The 19,875-nt window shown below is 42.0% G+C and overlaps 1 protein-coding gene across 1 annotated transcript in view; it reads left to right on the top strand.

The window, feature by feature from the left end:
- LOC137298114 (matrix metalloproteinase-17-like) overlaps window positions 1-19,875 on the top strand; it is a 55,771-nt gene that overhangs the window by 16,848 nt on the left and 19,048 nt on the right. The window contains exon 2 of the mRNA XM_067830215.1: window positions 8,583-8,854. Within this exon, the coding sequence (XP_067686316.1) occupies window positions 8,583-8,854 (272 nt within the window). The remainder of the gene's footprint in view (window positions 1-8,582; window positions 8,855-19,875) is intronic.

Consider the following 19,875-nt stretch of genomic DNA (forward strand, 5'->3'; position numbering starts at 1 on the left):
AGGTTGAAGCCTTTGTCAGTCAAGGTCATACAGCTATCAAGATGGAGGCATGTCGAAGAGATAGTGTTTATATATTCCTTTGAACACTGGAGACTCTCATGAGAGATCGTGGTCATATTATTTTGGGAGAAATATTTCTGATAAGTCTTGGTATAAACACCCAATATAGTGAGACCATACGCGCTCTGAGTTCAAGCACAAAAAATATACATTCTCTTGCTCAGTCTCCACACCAGATGTCAGGTATCCGTTTTGGTTTGTTTTGGTGCTAGTTTAGTCTGTGAAAAAAATTTGATGGAAACCAGTAATAACAGAAAGGAACCCGGTGGGGTGATAAAACATGCTTCATTTAATGCTATGGGATTAAAGGGTTATCGGATGCGGAAATAATGTTCGAATACTGAGAGACATCTGTATAAATGTAAATAGCCACTGTCTCTTCTGTTGGTGTGGCCGCGACGTCTGCATTGATATTCAATGACGTACGACTCGGTATAGTGGCGATACAGTTGTAACACAGCTTCCTTATCCGAAGTTGAACACTGACCACTTCAGCTGTACTCTACAAAGTGTTTCCAAGACGGGAGATTTCGCGGTTTGGGATAAAGCCACTCGGTTAGACTAAGAACTAGTCTCTGATATGAACATATTTTACACAAAAATGCTCGTAGTAAAAGAAAAGGATGAAATATAAAAAGGAGCTCTGAGTCTTTCTTCATTTACAACTGAAGCTGTGGAAATGCCATATTTTCTAGACTTGCGTGGGCTTTCTTGGATATATTTGCTTCAGGGTCAGTACGGCAAACTATCACTCTGTATACTAGATGCAATTCTAAAACAGCTCTCATATCAGAAGTCTAACACTAACCACTTTAGCTCTTAATGTACCAATGGTTTCCACGACCGCGACCTGGGAGGTTTGTGGTATGGGATACAGTCATGGTTCAACAGGGTTTGTCATATGAGTGGTTTTGCTGTTGATGATAATCCCTGGCAGATACTCACTGGGGGTGTGAGAGGGACCGGGGACGGGCTGATGGCACAGGAAGAACCTGCTGAGACACAATCTTCATCACCAGTGTGGCAGATCTGCCATTCCTGGAAGGGGTATGGGTTTTCGAACTCAGTGGCACTTTAATGGTCAGAATGGTCATGCTTGGTGACTTGGATGACAGCAGGGCGTCGTACTCTGACACGGATCATTGCACACTGAGTTATCCATACTGATAACTGGATTCCTTTGTCCAGACTGGGAGCCGTTGTATGGCAGGAATACTGCTGGGCGACCAACAGACAGACACCTCCTCACTTCTTCACTTCACGTGCTTGAAAGCTACAGATTGTATAATGTACTTTTATTAGGAGCACCTGCTGTCATCGCTGATTTTCTGTGTTCCATTCACAAAAACACCATAAACTATTTTCCATTTATGATCTGTGGAATCAGACATGCAGATACCCCACAATGAAATTGCCAAGTAAAAGATATGCAGCCAGGTTAAAATCAGGTCTACACTGAGTGTGAGTGAAACAACAAAACTCCTTTTGAAGCGAGGTGAAAAAAACGTCTGAACGAAGATAATATGTTACCCATTATACAGATGTGTCATTCCCCGGAGTAATTGTCTTTGTGACACAAGTCCGTTGATGAACAAACACAATAAACGCGTTGAACAATTAGGGGCAATTTTTAGGCTGGATGAGATATTTATACATCTTCGAAGAGACGTAGCCTTGCTTCAATGGTGTGCTCAGATTGCAGAAATTTGTTTTTGAATGGACAAGCCCAGATAAGCGACGTTGTTTACAGGCACAAAAAGGGACCGTTTGGTAGCCCCGTGGGTAAAACGTTCGCTCGTCAGATTCCCCACATTGGTACAATGTTTGAAGCCCATATCTGATTTTGGTGTCCCCCACCGTGATATAGCTGGAATGTTGCTAAAAGCGAGTTGAAACAAAACTCATTAACTTAGTCACTATTGGGACAGGCTATCCCTCGTATATGTGTATGTAGAAACAATATTTAAACTAATAAGTATTGCATGAGAGACTTGTGCAAGCCTGCCGCAGCTGTTTCATATTTTCTTCCATCCTCCTGTCTTACTCATGACTTGAGAATTTCATTCACCTGGTCGCGCCATGTGCTTGTCGGAGCCAAATGCGAGTCATGGCAGTGCTTGCAGAAGAGTGGCGTCTTATTTATTTCCCAAATAATTGGATCTGTATCCTTGCGTGGATGAGCACATATCTGTCTCCAGCTGCAGGTAATGCATACATCAGAAGTAGGATTCATCTCACAGTCGCACCGCATCCCTCAAGGCCAGTACCGGAAGCCGTACTTCTGCATCTCCGACATGCGAGAGTGCTATCACGTGATGTCGTTACTTCCGGTGAAGTGACGTTAGTTACCTAATGACTGATGTTCAAAGCAATTTCCAGCCTATTATTATGGATTTTCTCGTGGTTCATGTTGAAGATTCCTGTTCGATAGCTTCCCGAGGTTATTATATGATTGTTACAACGAATTTATTAGTAAAAAAGAGAATAACATACGAATTTGTAACTGATATACAATGAAAACGTCGCTTGGTGTTTCTGTTTTCAAAATGCCTGACTGGAATGCCCGCAATTCTGAAACCATAAAACATTACCATACAGATAAAACACATGGTCATTATCTATCAGCCTGTTGATGGGCTCCGTAAACACCTCACGTCTCACGTCACCAAGGTGCAGCCAGCCATGTTGGGAATGTCTAAAACTCCCATTCTAAACCATGACATCGCTGATAACGGTTGTGGATTGTTTCCTGTATTGAGTTACGTCTGTCGGAGGAATGAACGCAAAGTTTGCGGTTACGTGAGGACACATGAATACGAGGCGTGTCTTGCAATAAGTCTGTTTGTAGTTTTACCTTCTATGAGTGGCATGGTTGTAGTTGATGATGGTCATGATGTTTCTAGACTAAGGCTTAGTCTCTGCTTATGTATAATGTTGATGGTAACGAACACTCCAATGCAAAGAAGCCCCAATGCTTTGGATATATACATTAAACACCAAAATATACCCCTCCTACTTTTATGAATTACGTATAAATTATCAAAGATATGTTAGAATGTAGTAGCTAACAAGAATTGATTGAGTTTAGTTTTACGCCGCACTCAGCAATATTCCAGCTATATGGCGGCGGTCTGTGAATAATCGAGTCTGGACCAGACAATCCAATGATCAACAGCTTGAAATTCGATCTGTGTAACTGGGAACCGACGACATGTGTCAACCAAGTCAGCGAGCCTGACCACCCGATCCCGTTACTCGCCTCTTACGACAAGCATAGTGTGAGTTGCTGAAGGCCTATTCTACCCCCGACCTTCACGGGTCAGTTGACAAGAAAGGTCAACAACACAGTGTTTAGTGGCCATACGACACCATATTATTTGGCTATAAATTGCAGTAGAAAGGTACATCCTCACCAGAACAGGTAACGTTTCTTTCGGTGTTCAGTATTATTTTGATGGTAACAAACAAACCCATTTAGAGTGAAAAGGAACCCCAGTGAGTTGAGAACCTGGTGAAATCTAGACCTGCTTCATGTAGGGTTTAGCATTGCAAGGCAAGTTAGTAGGGGAAGTATTGTGGTTCAGGGACTGTGAGACAGACTAGCTAGGAACCTCAGTGAGATGGGTGATTCAGAACGCCCGGTTTAGGGAAATGTAGGTTTGCACCGACGTCCTACGTACATACCACACTTAGATATGTCGGAACGAGAGTTCGAATCCCGGTTCATCCCGTCTGTAGGTTTGTCAATACCATACTCTTGCTCAAGAGATTGCAGTGTATCCAAGATCGACACCGTGTTTTTATCATACATTAAACTGAAATGCCGTGAGATAATGTTCAACGCTGTGTAAACCCAAACTAAACCCAAACATCAGTACGGCCACTGGACAATAACTGAATCAAAGCTACTATTAACAATGCATGGAGTAATTTACTAATAATGTATGAACAACACTTTTTACTTTTTACATCTATTTTGGTGAAATTAACAACTGAAGGTTTTCAGCTTATGCCATATATTTGTAGCCAAGATGGCATGAAACATGGAACTGGAACATCTATATTAAGTCGCATCTCGCGAGTACGTGTAGCTTCGAGTGCTGTGGGCGGTAGGGGAAGCAACCTTTTAATGCTCGCAGTGATATCACTGGAATAGTCCTAGAACCGATGTGAAAAACATTGAAGTATCTGTTTACACGTTGAGTGATTATTATTATCTGTTGTGTATCCTTAAGCGATTGTGACCATCACAGGCCGATTGTCTGTCTGTCGGCTGTCCCTACAGGTCCGGGGTTGGTGGTTTAGCTTAGTGGTTAAAGCGTCCTCTCGACACACCCATGACCCAGGTTCGATTCCCCCTTTGGTACAATGTGGGAAGTCCATTTTAAGTGTTCCCCGCCGTGATATTGATGGAAAACAGCTACAAGGGGAGTAAAATACTCACCCACTACAGAACGTATTGTCACAACCAAAGTTTTGTCAGTTTGATTCAGTCGCTGCTAATTTGCCCAAATTGTTGAAATTGTTTTCGTCAAATTTGTTCGAGACGTGTGAAAGGAGGGCAAACCCCTTCGTCTTCGTCACCACTGACAGCGAACACAAGGGGTCGGAGTGCCAGTAAACGCTGCCTGCGCTGTAATAAGATTAAAGTGCTTGACTCTAACTCATCCCCCGCCTCTCGAGCTCAAGCACTGGTTTGATCACCCCCGAGACTCTCCGTGCTAGTCGATAGTAATTTACTGAGCTAGAGAGACAAACTCGCAGCAAATTGGCAACTGGATTTGACCCTGATTTACAAGTACAATATAATCATTCCGCTAGTATCAGACGCTGTTTTGAACAACTTCTAATAGGGACACTTGTTAGTGTGTTCTCGGCGTCATTAGAACTGCCCAAGGGACATCCTGCTTTCTCTTTCAAGTTGATAGAATTTGTTTTAATTAAATGTTTTCGTTTAAATAATGTGAAATTCTGACCGAACGAATCAGTGATGAATATAACTGTATCGGTTTCTGCCGCGTAATTCACGATCAGTTTTAGCGGTGCTGAAGACTTAGAATGTTTGTTGGTATTTAAGGCACGGAAACATAAAAACATGAAATAATTCATTTCAAATAAATTGTTGTTTAAATGTGGAAGTTTGCGGTTAAGCGTGAAATTAGCTTGTCATGGTGTTTTCCAAGGGAAGGCAACTCTTCCTGCCTTGCTGCGACAGCTGTTTGACAAACTGGGTCAGCCGCTCAGGGCTTTGAAGCAACCCGCTGTGCCTTAACAAGGACGTGTATAGACAGATTTGCAGGCGCTTAGTGTACACGGAGTCGTTTAAAATGGTTTGAAACTGTGAAACAAGATTGTGAGGTGTATGTTAAAAGGCCAGAATTTTTGTCACTGTCGAAGGAAATCTCTGCTGAATGCAGAGTCTGTTTACTACTGATATTAATGATTTGAAACACGTTATAATATCAATCGTTTCGAATCATTATCACCGAGGGATGATATTACGCATTCGCACTCAAAGATTGGCACATCGCGATCGAGCCCCATTGTTGGTATCCCAACAAACACATGCAACGGCAAGGCAACTGTCCATCTGAACAATCCGACCCATTTGGGGAAAGGTTGATTTTTTTGTGATTAAAATGTCAAATTAGGGGAAAATAGATTCTAATAGATTCTGGTGAAAATACATCCAAGGAAGCCCATGCAAATCTAGATTAAGTCTAGATGCAAAATGATGCAAAGACGAATATACGCCTTGGCAAGACTAACGCTAAGTCTCTAAGAATGTAAAAAAAGAGCTTCATTTAGGGCGCTAGCAATGCAGGGAGGGCTAGGCTGGAGGGACAATGATGTGGTTCAGAAACTGAGACAGACTAGCTTTTGAATGAAGTGAAAAAAATCAAACAACCTTTAAACAAGAACTGACGTCTTCATCGTTTTATGTTCATTGTTGTGGCACTGTATCCTACTAGTGTATGATCATGGCGCTCACGTGTATTTGAAATATTTGTCACATGTTTCAATGGACCACCGTTAAATACTGAATGATACAGCATCTACTGGAAAGGTATTACAGATCGAGCTGTTATGTTCGCGACGGGTTATGTTCGTCCCACTGGAGGGCCCTCGGTGTCATTTCTATTCACGTACCCGTCACACCCTACGGTAATCTGTTGGAGACGTTTGCACACATCAGTTTATACCTCGTCCAGTAGCTCCCAGTTGAATAGGGTAGGTGGAGTAGCCAAAGGTTTGGAGCGTTCGCTGGTCACTCCGAAGACCCAGGTTTAATTCCCCACATGGACACAATGTATGAAGCCCATTTCTTTGATATTGTTGGGATATTGGTAAAAGCGGCTTAAAGCTATCACTCTGTTGACTTGTTAACTAGGTAATTAAAGTCTGGATAGGTTTAAGATATACAGTAATCACGCACATTCGCACACGCACACACACATGCACACACACACATACATATATAATTTGTTACAGGATAGTCTCTCTATTTTGCTGTATGCATTACTCTCTGGTATGCCTTAATACTGATTCGCTATAACATCTCCAAGCCTACCACCTCAACATAATATTAATTACGGAAACTGATATACATCGTTAAATGATCGTTGGCACAGAAACTGTTCATGTACACTGATGATCACTGATTTCATGTGCTGCTCACCCCAGGGAAGATTACAAATGATTCAAAGCAAGTCTACGGAATTATTTCAACGTCCAGGGAAGCTACCACGCATTTCCAGTCATGAACTACACATCTCTATACTTTCTTAAAGGGGAGAGAATCGACCCATGTGCTCTATCTATTCACAGCTATTAATGCCTTTTGGTCCCCATGTCTGTAGGCCCACCCCCCTACCTCCTCACTCCCATCCTCCCACGACCACCTCGTTGCCAAATTGACTCTCTGAATTGAACCAGTGTTCTTAGATTTGTCTTTAACTTAGGACACATTCACCAGATCGATCATCCAATTCACACCAATGTTCTAAACGTATTGGATAAATTGTGGGTTTGTAAAGAGATGAATTACTTTACGTGACTGGACGAGATTCCCTTTACGAACCAGCTTCTTTGGGCTCGAGAGAGATTGCAAGAGAATCGTTGATGCGATGTCTGGTGACGTAGTTTTATGTAATTCCATTACGTCTTCGAGTGCACGAAAACAGTAACACCACCCTCAGCTGGGATCGTATGTATTGAAATTTGAACCTATTCGATGCTTTGATCAGTGTCCGTACAGATTGCTAGAAACGTTAAATGATAGCGTGGTTTCTGTCCATGAATGTGATACGTGCACATTTAAATGTAAGAAGTGACAACTGTGCTGAATGTTGCATCAATTGCACTACGAGATTACGTCTAGGTCTTATGTTTCATACCTCGGTGTTGTGGTGTTGCAGAATTATCACAAACGACCACGCTATGGCCTTCGCGGTTTACAATGTTGAGTGTTTCCTGTTTTCGACATGACTGTCTAGTACATGCATCCCTGTAGGATGCAGGGACGGATAGAAACACTTCCTGGCTGTGTGCAGTCTCTTGTCAATAACGCGTTGAGCTTGTTCTCGTATACCCAACTACAAAAGAAACGCATCTTTATTTAAATGCGTTTTTGTTAAGCAATTTACTTACGGGATAAGAAGCCCTATAAAAAAATTCCGTATAGACTGGAGAGGGAACAGAAATTGTTCGAATAAAAAGGTATAGAATCTCAAAATGGCTGACCGTAGAGATAAAGATGTACATGTGGTGAGGTGCCTGAAGATATATGATTCATGTGCTTGCATCCGTGCAAGAATGGCTGACCGTAGAGATAAAGATGTATATGTGACGAGGTGCCTGAAGATATATGATTCATGTGCATGCACGGGTGCAAGAATGGCTGACAGTAGAGATAAAGATGTATATGTGACGAGGTGCCTGAAGATATATGATTCATGTGCATGCACGCGTGCAAGAATGCATGCATGCTGACGCTGGTAAATAGTTGTACAAGCAGTTCACATTTCGCTTCCTGCGAATAATAGAATTATAATGACCAGCGTAAACTGGACATATAGAACAACATGATTTTAAGGATGTCCTGGGTAAAATCCAGTGTCAGTACGGTTTACCTGATTTTCAGAACTATAGGAACAGTTTACCAAAACATACAGCATAAACATTCTAAGAAGCTTATCATGCCGTTATTCTTACGGAGGAATTTTCATCCCATTATGCGTTTTTCACTATTAATGCAGACAAGGCACTGCTGAGATGCCAAGGTAAAAAACTGACAAGACAAAATGACCACTGTTATACTGCATGTATGCGAATGGCAGAAGAAACCCAAGTTGCGAAAAAAAATGAAATCTGTTAAAAGTACGCGTTCATGTTTATGTCTTCTACGTAAAAAAAATGTCAAAAAAAGCCAAAGTTGCTTTTCTTTTGATGTTGAGTGTGTATATCATGAAATACATTCAGCGTTATATGCAAATACGTTGAAACGGCTTGTTATTTTCCAGGAATACCTCGCAAAGTTCAAATACCTGTCAGGTCCGAGCCAAGAGACGGGGAACCTCATGTCACAGAAAGATATGACAAGGGCAATCAAGAACTTCCAGAGAGTCGGACGGATACCGGAGACAGGCATAGTAGACCAGAGGACCATCGAATTGATGCAGAAACCACGATGCGGGAACAGCGACGAGAACCTCTCCGATGCTGTGCGCCGTCGTCGTCGGAAGAGATATTTGTTGGCGCCGACGAAGTGGGAAAAGAAAAACCTCACGTTTAAGTAAGTCATGTACTCCAGAGTAATGTATTCAGTACTTCCGCGACCGTCGCCACAACGCGAAGCGTTCGCGAAGGGTTCGCGCCGCTGTGGTAATGAGGGGGAGGTTTCCTATTGATGTGAATGTATCTTGTCAGTGTGATAGTACCCAGTTAGTATGGGCAGGTCGACTGTATCAAACGAATATCTTTGTTGCTTGGACTTTCAAGTAACCAAATGTATGTGTCACAAAGGTAATTATTGTTACCGTGCCTGACGCTCGACGTAAGGGGATGAACCGAATATGGTCGACTCGGAGTAATTTGACTGAATTGGCGATTAATGTGTAAATGATTCACTCGGTGTGTGAATTGGGTAGCAGTGGGAAATCGGCGTTATTCCTGAATAGTACAAGCATGAACTTACAAATTTACTACAAACGCACACGCACACGCACACACACACATATGCGGAACTATTATGTAAATTGATTCATTTGAGTCATGTCTGTGGCCCGATGCTATACGAAGGGAACAGTTTTGTAATACGATGCTGAGCTTCATTAATCTCATTCACATCCTTGTTTCGCATACGTATTTACAGACACCGAAACAAATATACCTAAGCTTCACAAGGAAGGCTGCCATACACCTGCAAATCTAGATCTAATTCTAGAAAACCGAAACAATTAACCCGCTTCTTTCACCACCTGTTGTGCTTGTATGTGCTCCCTGTATCTTGATGGACACGTATCAAGATGGTATCATTTGTATTAAAACTTTCTCTATGAGGAAATCCAAAATATTTTTAATTTGCGACAGAATGATCGCGACGTATCTGAACAACGTGTGCCCTGGTAGATTTACCAAATCCCTCCGATACTACATTTTGTCTTTATTGCAGATATTTTTAATGACTTGGATGACATATTTATTTATATATCTGAAGCCATTGTATATTAATTTGTATATTTAGTACCGAGTGTTGACCATATTTGGTAACGAGGCAATAAGGAAGCTAGACACGTGATCAAACAATACAAACACTTAAACATACATGGCCTAATATGGAACGTACGGCCATTTTGTAGACAAAGTAATATTAACACCATCAGCGTAAGTGCTAAAAGGCGATTTGAATCTGTCCTAACTCAACCGATTCATTTGAATGAAATTCCAACTGCTCGGTAGCACAGATCTGTCTAAATAGGTCAAGTCAAGCAACCTGCCCCCTGATGTAGCTAGCTTCTGTTTGTGACCCACTTCCCGGTCGTTTATCTGGCACCAGTAAACAGAAGAAAATGAGGAGTGGCGTTCATCTCCTTACCCTCCTCCCCTCCCCCTATCCCCTATGGTTTTTGAGAATGGTGTGAGAATCTCTTCCGAGCGTCTCAAAGAGGAGGTACCATTCTGTATAATGAATGGACTTTCCCTACACTTACTGGCACTCTGCAGTGTTTTATCAAGAACTTGGTGTGCATAATCTGGATGCGGATTGTTGATTGAAATACCAGTTTGATGTTGTTCTTTGTGATATCAGCTGAGCGTACGGCTACAGTAGGTACAGCCTGGACGACGGGCAGATTGTGGAGTCATGGTGTCTTTGAAAGAGTCGCAGTCGATAGGAGCCAGTGCAACCATTTTCATCCCTGATTCAAGTAATAAGGGTCTTGTTTATAGTAGTTATTATTATCATAATGGCCGATTCACAGCACAGAGAGTATTTTGTTTGATGGTTCAAGATCCACGTCTGTTTGGTCAATCTTGAGTCAATCTTGAAAGCGCTGTGCCATAGTTGTCCAGTTTTCGATCAGCTTTGGTGTCAAATATCAGTGCGGATGTACACAAGGGGGCAACACGACTCGCCCGAGCCGGCAGGAAAACAGCTCTCAGCGTTCCCGTACTCCATTAGTCATCTACGTTATAAACTTATGGGAGAATTTCAAAGCAAATCATTTGCAGCCAATCAGAACGCGTTTCCTGCGAGCTGGCCCCGGTACAGAGGGTATTAATTCTCAAATTTACTTCTTAAATTACATCTGCTTCGTGGGTTCTCACAGCAGACTGTCACAGACCTAGTCGCAGACGACAAAAGGACAGGCGGGAAACTTGGCTGGACATGAAGCTGTCTTGGGAAAGGCTCCGAAGGTCTTCGCACATGGTTTCGAGGATAGTCGCCCTGAGGTAAAATGGCTGTAGATATATGTGGCGCGTGTCCTTGTTCAGCGTGGTTGTGATGTATGAAGAGTCATCACAACCTGCATGAATGAGGACATGGGCAGACATACACTCACGGAAAGTCTGGAACCTCTGAAACTACTTCACTGGCCCTACGGCAGAAGATGATCAACAGGTCTATAACGTAATTAGTGGAGGAGAGAGGATGCACGTCTTGCGTGATTTCCTTGCCAAGTTTCTGTCTACTGCGTTTCTTTGAGATAAGCAAATAGATGCGGAGGTTGTGCCACGTGGTGTGTGGAGGACTAGTTGTTCTTGGTTGTTTCGTTGTTTGAACATCTCAACACCAGGTGTCTTGTGTTCGAGGATTTATTCAGGGTTTGTTCGAAAATGGCGTTGTGTGTCAATTTTAACATTGTCACTTAACTGGTCTCTGAAAGTACGGTGTTACATGTTGAAGCTCTTTCAGTTGTCATTCCTATTACTGGTTGACAATGAGCTGTTGTACTGGTTTCATATCAACATATTCACGTTTCCTGGTATCTGTACGTTGTTGATGACAACATCCATGTTTTTGGCGGCAAAACAAACGAGTTCCTCATTTCCCTCATCTCGCCCTCAATCTTAGGTCAGGTCAACCCTCTGAGCTGGCGTGTAACGATACACCGCACACAGCTACCGTCTCTTAGCGTCAGCTCTCGGCGGTGCTAGGCACCATCCGACCATTCCTTGGTTTAGAATTACGGCTGAAATGAGGCGTGTTCTGACTCTGTGAGGAGATTTATGCCCTACGATAACTTCACATCATGACTCAGCCGTTGGCCTATTGCTTGCCTTTGTGATGAAAGTTGTTCACATATGAAGGTGGTTTATATAAGTAATATATTACACATACATCTTTGTAACATGGCACCAAACTGCACAGTCAACAATAGATAACAAATGGCACTGATCCCGATACGATACAAAAGTACGAACTCATAGTAATGCTCTATGCATTTAAATCCAGTATTTGCTTGCTTGCATATTTGAATACATTGGACCGTCGCACTATTGATGGAACAACAGGTTAGGTTAGGATGATCACAGATGACTTACCCTTCTCAGGAAGTATGTTCATAAACGTATATATGAAAGGATATTGGCAGTGTGGACCAAAAGTTCGAATGGTCACAAGTGATTTTGAACAGACATAATAATCTATCAAAACATTATTTGTTCAAAGTGGCATTTATTTCTCGATATATTTAAGATAGTTGCACTCACTGTGATGTAAAATGACCTCGAAACTCTGGTAACGTTTACGCAAATACTCACAAGGAACGAGACCCCAAATATGAAATATGTATCCGGCTGTAACCATAAAAATAACCCGGAGGTATACGAGAAAAAGGAACTAATGAGAAGAATAGGTTAAATATGCCTCAAATAGCCACAACGTTGACAGAATAACACAAGGATATTTCACCATTACACCAGTAATATAAGTTTAAATACAAACAAGAACGTTTCGAAAAGAGTACGATGGTACAATAAATCAAGAAAGAAAAATATCTATATCTGCGACTAAGTGGAACTAAATTCTTGTAAGGAATGCTTGAACTAAGCTGACATGGCAACACATCGCTGCGTGCAACGTTTACACAGTTTCATATACATAGGCCCGTGAAGGTCCCGGGGTAGAACAGGCCTTCGGCAACCCATGCCTGCCACTAAAGGCGACTATGCTTGTCGTAAGAGGCGACTAACGGGATCGGGTGGTCAGGCTTGCTGAGTTTGTGGACACATGTCATCTTATTCCAGTCTCGCAGATCGATGCTCATGGTGTCGGTCACAGGATTGTCTGGTCCAGACGCGATTGTTTACAGACCGCCGCCATAACAGCTGTGATATTGATGAGTGCGGCGTAAAACTAGGCTCATTCACTCACATCTGTGATTTATGAGTCGCAGGATTCAGTAACAGCTCTGTGTAGAGATTTCAAGTAATATTTCACATATTCCACATCTGTACATTTTTGTGTTCGTGAGCTATTTCAGCTATCTGACACAATTACGCCTGGAGGCATTTCCGGGTTTGTACTTCTGATTATTCCCAGTTGACGATGATTTATCTCGGAGATATTTTGATAGTTTTCCACTGTGTGTATTGCCAAATTCCGACATGCAGACGGTACCAATGGTTCCTTATCTCGACGATTTCCTGCAGGGCACCCGTGTTTCCATGAACGCGTCTATTACTGTAACCATGCAACACATACATATACAGGGCAATATAGAGTGAGTGAGTGAGTTTAGTCTTATAGGTAGGGGCTATAACGTGATATGGGCATGAGAGTGGGGTATACAATGTGGTATGAAGACATGGATAGAGTGAGTGAGTGAGTTTAGTCTTATGCTGTACTCACCAATATTCCAGCCATATGGCGGCGGTCTGTAAATAATCGAGTCTGGGCCAGACAATCCAGTGACCGACACCATGAGCATCGATCTGCGCATTTGAGAGCCGATGACATGTGTCAACCAAGTCAGCGAGTCTGACCACCCGATCCCGTTAGTCGCCTCTTACGACAAGCATAGTCGCCTTTTATGGGAAGCATGGGTTCTACCCCGGTACCTTCACGGGTACGGCAAAATAGAAGCATCTGAAATCCGATTTTGTCCAAAAAATTACAAGCGTTATCAAAGTATTACTAGGCTGAAAGCGCTCTTTCAAGCAGCGAAATCATTTTCCTTGTGGTATTTTATCAAACCCTCGTGTCCATACCACGTTATATACCCTACAACAGTCTTATTTACAAACCACCGCCATATAGCTGGAATATTGCTGAGTACAGCATAAGACTAAACTCACTCACTCACTCTATCCATGTCTTCATACCACATTGTATACCCCACTCTCATGCCCATATCACGTTATAGCCCCTACCTTTGTCTTCATACCGCGTTATATACGCTACCCTCGTGCTCATACCAAGTTATATATACCCTACACGTATCTTCATACCACGTTATATGCCCTACCATTGTCTTCATACCACATTACATTTCCTATCGTCGTGTCCATAACACCGTACATACTCCACCCAGGTCTTCATACCTCGTTATATACGCTACCCGTATCGTCATACCAGGTTGTATGCCCTACCGTCGGGTTTATGCCACGTTATATGCACCACCCTCGTGCCCATGCCATGTTACATACCCTTGTCTTTATACCACATTATGTACCCCACCTGTATACCCATACCATGTTATATACCAATACGATCACGTTTATACCACGTTATACACGTTAATACCACGTTATACACGTTCATACCACGTTATACACGTTCCTACCCTCGTATCCTCACCACACTATACACCCTACCTCAACCACATAAACCTGCCTTGTCCTGCATGTACTTTCACCCCCTAACTGTGTCTTGCAGTACTGCAGCTGGGCGGCGGGGTAGCCGAGCGGTTAAGGCGTTCGCTGGTCACACCTAAGACACGGGTTCGATTCCCCACATGGGCACAATGTGTAAAGCCCATTTCCGGTGTCACTCTCCATGATGTTACTGGAATTTTTTTAAAAGCGGCGTAAACCTAAATTGCATTACTGTTAACAGCGTCTCATGCGGGATTTGTTAGCCCTGTCGCTTTCCCTAGGAACAGATACCGGATTCAAAATGGGTTCATCACATACAGTTTGTCTGTTGACAATGGATGCACGGGGCTACATTGACACTGTTTGCATAACAGAGGAAGTAGATGCTCAAATTGCATAAACTAAAATCTTCACTCAAATGTCACAATAATGCTCATCACACAACCAAACATGCATGGCAAACTTTCCGATCACATGATATACACGAACCAGCCAGACCTATGCTCACAACGAACTTCCGCGTCTAGCGACCACTACAGGAAACACCTTGCAGCGGTGCAGCCCATCCACCAAGTACCACAATGTAGCTAGTGCGTCAGATCGCTAACACCGACTGACCGGCATCCCCTTCGCAATGTTGACTTCCTGTTGACAGGGGGTACTTCCGTTTGTACTAAGCTGATAAGAGTTGCTAACACGACACAGCGAAGACTGGTTTCACAGCTCGGTTCTCGCTGCACAAGTTAGCGTTCTTGATTGTTAAACTGATTGCTTTCTTAAATAGCAATGCATGTAAAAATTGCCTAATATGATGCATAATGTAGGTTATATTTATTACTCCACACTTAAGAGGAGAAATAGCCTAGTGCTTTTTAGTGGGACATTTTGAACATCAGTTGGTGTACCACTGAACACGTGACGATGGGACAAGATAAGATTAGATATTATGTTCATTTCATTGCATTCCTCGAGGAAACAGTGATCGTATTCTATAAACCACCAATATAAGCACAACAAAACGTGAAGTATTTATTCATATGCGGAGACAAGGAAAACAATTTAATGATTAAATATGAATGGTATTAATTCATATTTCATGCAAATCTAATGTGTGATCTATTTGGTATGAAAATGATGCTGACAAACATTCTGTGTATCAAGAGACGAGTATAGAGTGGAGGTATACATGTATGTGCGAAAGAACGAAAACGATACCTAAATGGGATAAGCGTATTCATATTTAATGCAAATGTTCTGTCCAGTATGTGATTCTATTTACATATGTTAACCTAATATTATAACAGTCATGTTTGCCATGTAAGAAAATATGTGAAAAGCATATATCATTATGCCATAAAATGAGAACCCTCATCTCCGTTGGATTTTGTAGTGTAAATCTTCCTGAGCAATGTGTCATTCTAATGAATTGTTCACATCCCATAAGAACGATATGTTTTACGTACTGTGAAAAGTTGAAAAGTGATGGCATGTCAACCTGCTAACAAAAAGAAACAAAAATGCAAGTGCCATTATCGTATTCACATTTCAATACAAATCTATCTGACCAATATGGCGCTACGTCCTGCTTCCACCTCTTCAAAGGGAGATGGGGTAGCCTAGTGGTTGAAGCGTTCGCCCGACACGCCGAAGAGTCGCGTTCGATTCGCCACATGGGTACAGTGTGAGAAGGCCATTTCTGGTCGTGATATTGCTGGAATATTGCAAAAAGCTGCACACTCACTCAAACCTTTCCATGTCATTAATCAGTCCCACTCAAAGTCTGACATCCTTGTTAACATATCTTCTCATCCCTCATCACGTCCACATTTCCCCAAAGGCTTCATGTTAAAATATCAGTAGCCTTAGTCCCTGAGTTTCCCCAGTCGAGAACGATATCCCTGCGGGAATTGCCCATTTATCTTTCCAAGTGACTTTCGAAGTCAGCACATGCTTTTCCAATGCTGGAGAAAACTGCTGATGTGTACACGCAGATGGCAGTTGGCTGATAATCAGATAGACTGGAAAACATACATGGCTTCTGTTGTAACTAACTAGGGAGAAAGGTTCACTGTCTTTGCCCTGTACCTTGTGGGCTCTATGTGATAAGAACCAAAAACCAAAATATCTGTGTGGTATGGGTGTTGATTAGTATGAAGACAACACCGTTATAGCAGGAATATTGCCGAGTGCAGAGTTAAACATGCAAAAATGAATACGCAAACAAACTTGCATACAGAGTACTACCGTATGTATAAGTAGTGTAGCATGGTTCTGTGTAGGCAGTCATGTTTCACTTTCAGTTTCACTGTTGAAATAAGAGCTGTGACACTGGCAGCTCAACTCAACATTTATTTGTAATATTAAACAATCAACTGCAGCTTGTTTGTTTGCGTGAGATCATCACCAAAAGAGGGATTGGGGCAGTCTAGTGGTTAAGGCGTTCGCTGGTCATGCGGAAGCCACGGGTTCGATTTCCCTCTTGGATCCAATGCATGAAGTCCAACGCTCATCACAAAAAACTCACTGGTCACTGGTCTAATTCTTCGAAAGGGTCTGTGAATATTATAGGATGGTCCAAAGAAGCCAGTGCACGTGGTATGAAGGAACGCATCGGTTGAGGATGGCGTTCAGTCGGTTGGTCGTTACACTCAGATGTTGCAGCTTACAGTTCTACGTCGAGCGGGACATTGCTGGATCTATTGTGAATCTACTGAATCATTGGATTGGATCTCTTCCTATTCCAGAAACGAAACATTGCTCAAATGTGTTGTTGCCTTAGCGTAATTACTTCATTGCTAATAGTATTTGTAAATGTTTAATCGTCTCTGGCTTTTAGAATATCAGTAAAATTCCTAAATTACTCATTTGATTACTCAGGCTTGAACGTGTCGGCACTTCCGCGTTAAGAGTTGGACTCTAGCCAAACACAAAAGTAACACATTGTTCAGCTGTCGCAAGGTCATCATGACCTTTTTTGCAGAGTGGTAAACTTCAGTCCCATGTCCCAATTTTAAAATTCTCATTTGCAAAACATACTTTGAAGCCATTAGAAGCGCAGTGCCTGGTGCAAGTTGCGAGAAACACCAGCCGCTCACTTCCTGCTTTAAAAGAATCGTCGTTACTTGGAGGAATAGCGTGCTTGAGTGTAAGCGATATATCAGCCAGACTCCACGTCTAATGACGCTCCATCACCTGGCTCCACAACCATGCAGGCCCAGGGTATTGGCATTTAGGTTATACTTAATTAAAATGAAAAAAAAGCAATACTAAAAACAGCCAAACAAACAAATTAGAAAGAAAGAACCAAGAAAGAACCATAAAAAAACAAACAAACAAAGCAACAAAACAAGCAAACCCATTTAGTAACACTGGTCCTTGTGTCTTTGGGGGATTGAAGATTAAAACAAATATTTACGATTTGAGATTCAAAATACAATCATGAGATTTACGGGTTTTGGGGGTTTTTTTGTCCTCGCAAAGACAAGGTCCAGTGTTTGGTAATCCTTTCTTGTTTGGGGTCAAGTGGTCACTGACTGGTTGACATGGGTCATCGTAACAAAATTGTGTATATCGATGTTGATCACTGAGTTGCCAGGTTCAGATTCGTTTATTTACATACTGTCTTACTGTCGTAGAGCTGGGCTATTGCTGAGTGCGGAATCTGGTGGGGTAGTCTAGTCTTAAGCGTTCGCTCTCACGGTGACGACCCCGCAATGGATGTGAAGCCCATTTCTGGTGTCCCAGAGTGATATTGTTGGAAATTTGCTAAAAGCGGCGTAAACCTCAACATACTCAGTTACCGATGCGTGTGAGTCTTACCAATCCCAGAGGGTCTCTGATTACATGTAAACCTCACTACTTGATCATGTTTTCGAGGATCATAACACACACATATCGTAGTGAATTATCATGTCCCGCTATCAGTATATGGTACATGCAGTGTTTGACTGTGTTGATATTTAAGAAAGGTTGTAATTGCCAGGAACCACAATAATTGAGCAGTCAAGACAACGAAACGCAAGCACCAGATTACACAGCACATGCGTACAGATCATTTTGTTCATTATATTGGAGGTGATGTTCTCGTTACGACCCCGAATTCCAACGAAGTCACGTTCCTAGTGTGGGCACCATGACTTTGGAGGGAGGCCAGAAAGAGTAAATGGAATATTTAATTGATTGCTCCTATTCTGTCAGGTTGGCGGCCCGAGGTTGAGATTCCGTAAGTGGGATAATTGAAGATGAACAACATCCGTTACTTAACGATACCTTCAGCTGCAGGTACACCTTAGATTCAACATGATCTACGGACACATCTGGTAGAAGTTGTATACAAGGCAGGTCATCTGTGTCAGTAGGTTGTTCGTAGCGGAGAATACGTATGTTTAGCTTGTATGACTGAAATCAGATGTGTCTTAAGATGGCCATGTCGCGGATGCATCGTAATAATACTGAAATTCATTCTAATATGAGCAGAGGCATCGACATATATTAATATGATGTATCGTAAGATAACTCGTCAATGGGATTAGGCTCCAATGCTTCGTGATATACTGATATAAGCAAACCATGCTGTATCGTACTATATAAGTAAAATCACATATACCGTAATGTAAACAAATTACAATTTATCGTAATATAAGCCAACTGACCTGTATCGTTATATGCAAAGGCGATGTACCGTATTACAGCCAAACTAATATTATCACAACATGACCAAACTCAGATGATTTATCTTAATATAACAAAACTCGAAGGCATTACGATATAACCAGACCCAGATAAATAAAACCAAACTCCAATTTATTGTGATATATCGTAACCAACGTCTTTTCGCGCGGGATCCATGCTTGCGCTATCTTCACCAATTTGGTAAGACTTTTTTTAATTCAAAATCCGATTTATTCCAAAAGCCATGACATGACGTTTAAAACAATATTACAGTCCAAATTTGCTGATGTCAATGGCTGACGTGTCACACGTTTACCTATATTAAGATGTGCAATAATCTACTTCTGAAATACCTTGTTCCACTAGCTAGCCCAAGTGAACACAGTCGAATGAACGGACCATACCGTGATATGGGTTTCAGTCACAATGTGTAGTAGAGAAATCAATACAAAGACAAAGCAGGAAAACAAACAGGGTATCATTATTTAATCAGACTGATGCAATTTCGCTGCCACATGGTATTAGGCTGATCAAAGCGTACGTATTGCAGGGGATTGGTCAATTGTACATGCACCAATGCCAGATGCACGATGGTCATGGCGACTAGACGATGTTTGATATTTAAAGCGCCTTCATGTCGTCGCACATTGTACTGGAAACATTGAAGTCATGAATGAAAGATGTATTGGCCAGATGTGTGCAAATGTCACTGGAGACTTGAAAGATAGCTGCCTCGTTTAGCTATCCGTCAATGGAATTCAAAGAGATTCTTTATTTGTACCCCAACAGCGTGTTTATAAAAAAAGGATTTAATAGATTTAATGT

This window comes from Haliotis asinina, chromosome 1 (assembly GCF_037392515.1).
Source record: "Haliotis asinina isolate JCU_RB_2024 chromosome 1, JCU_Hal_asi_v2, whole genome shotgun sequence".
In the NCBI taxonomy this organism is placed as follows: domain Eukaryota; kingdom Metazoa; phylum Mollusca; class Gastropoda; order Lepetellida; family Haliotidae; genus Haliotis; species Haliotis asinina.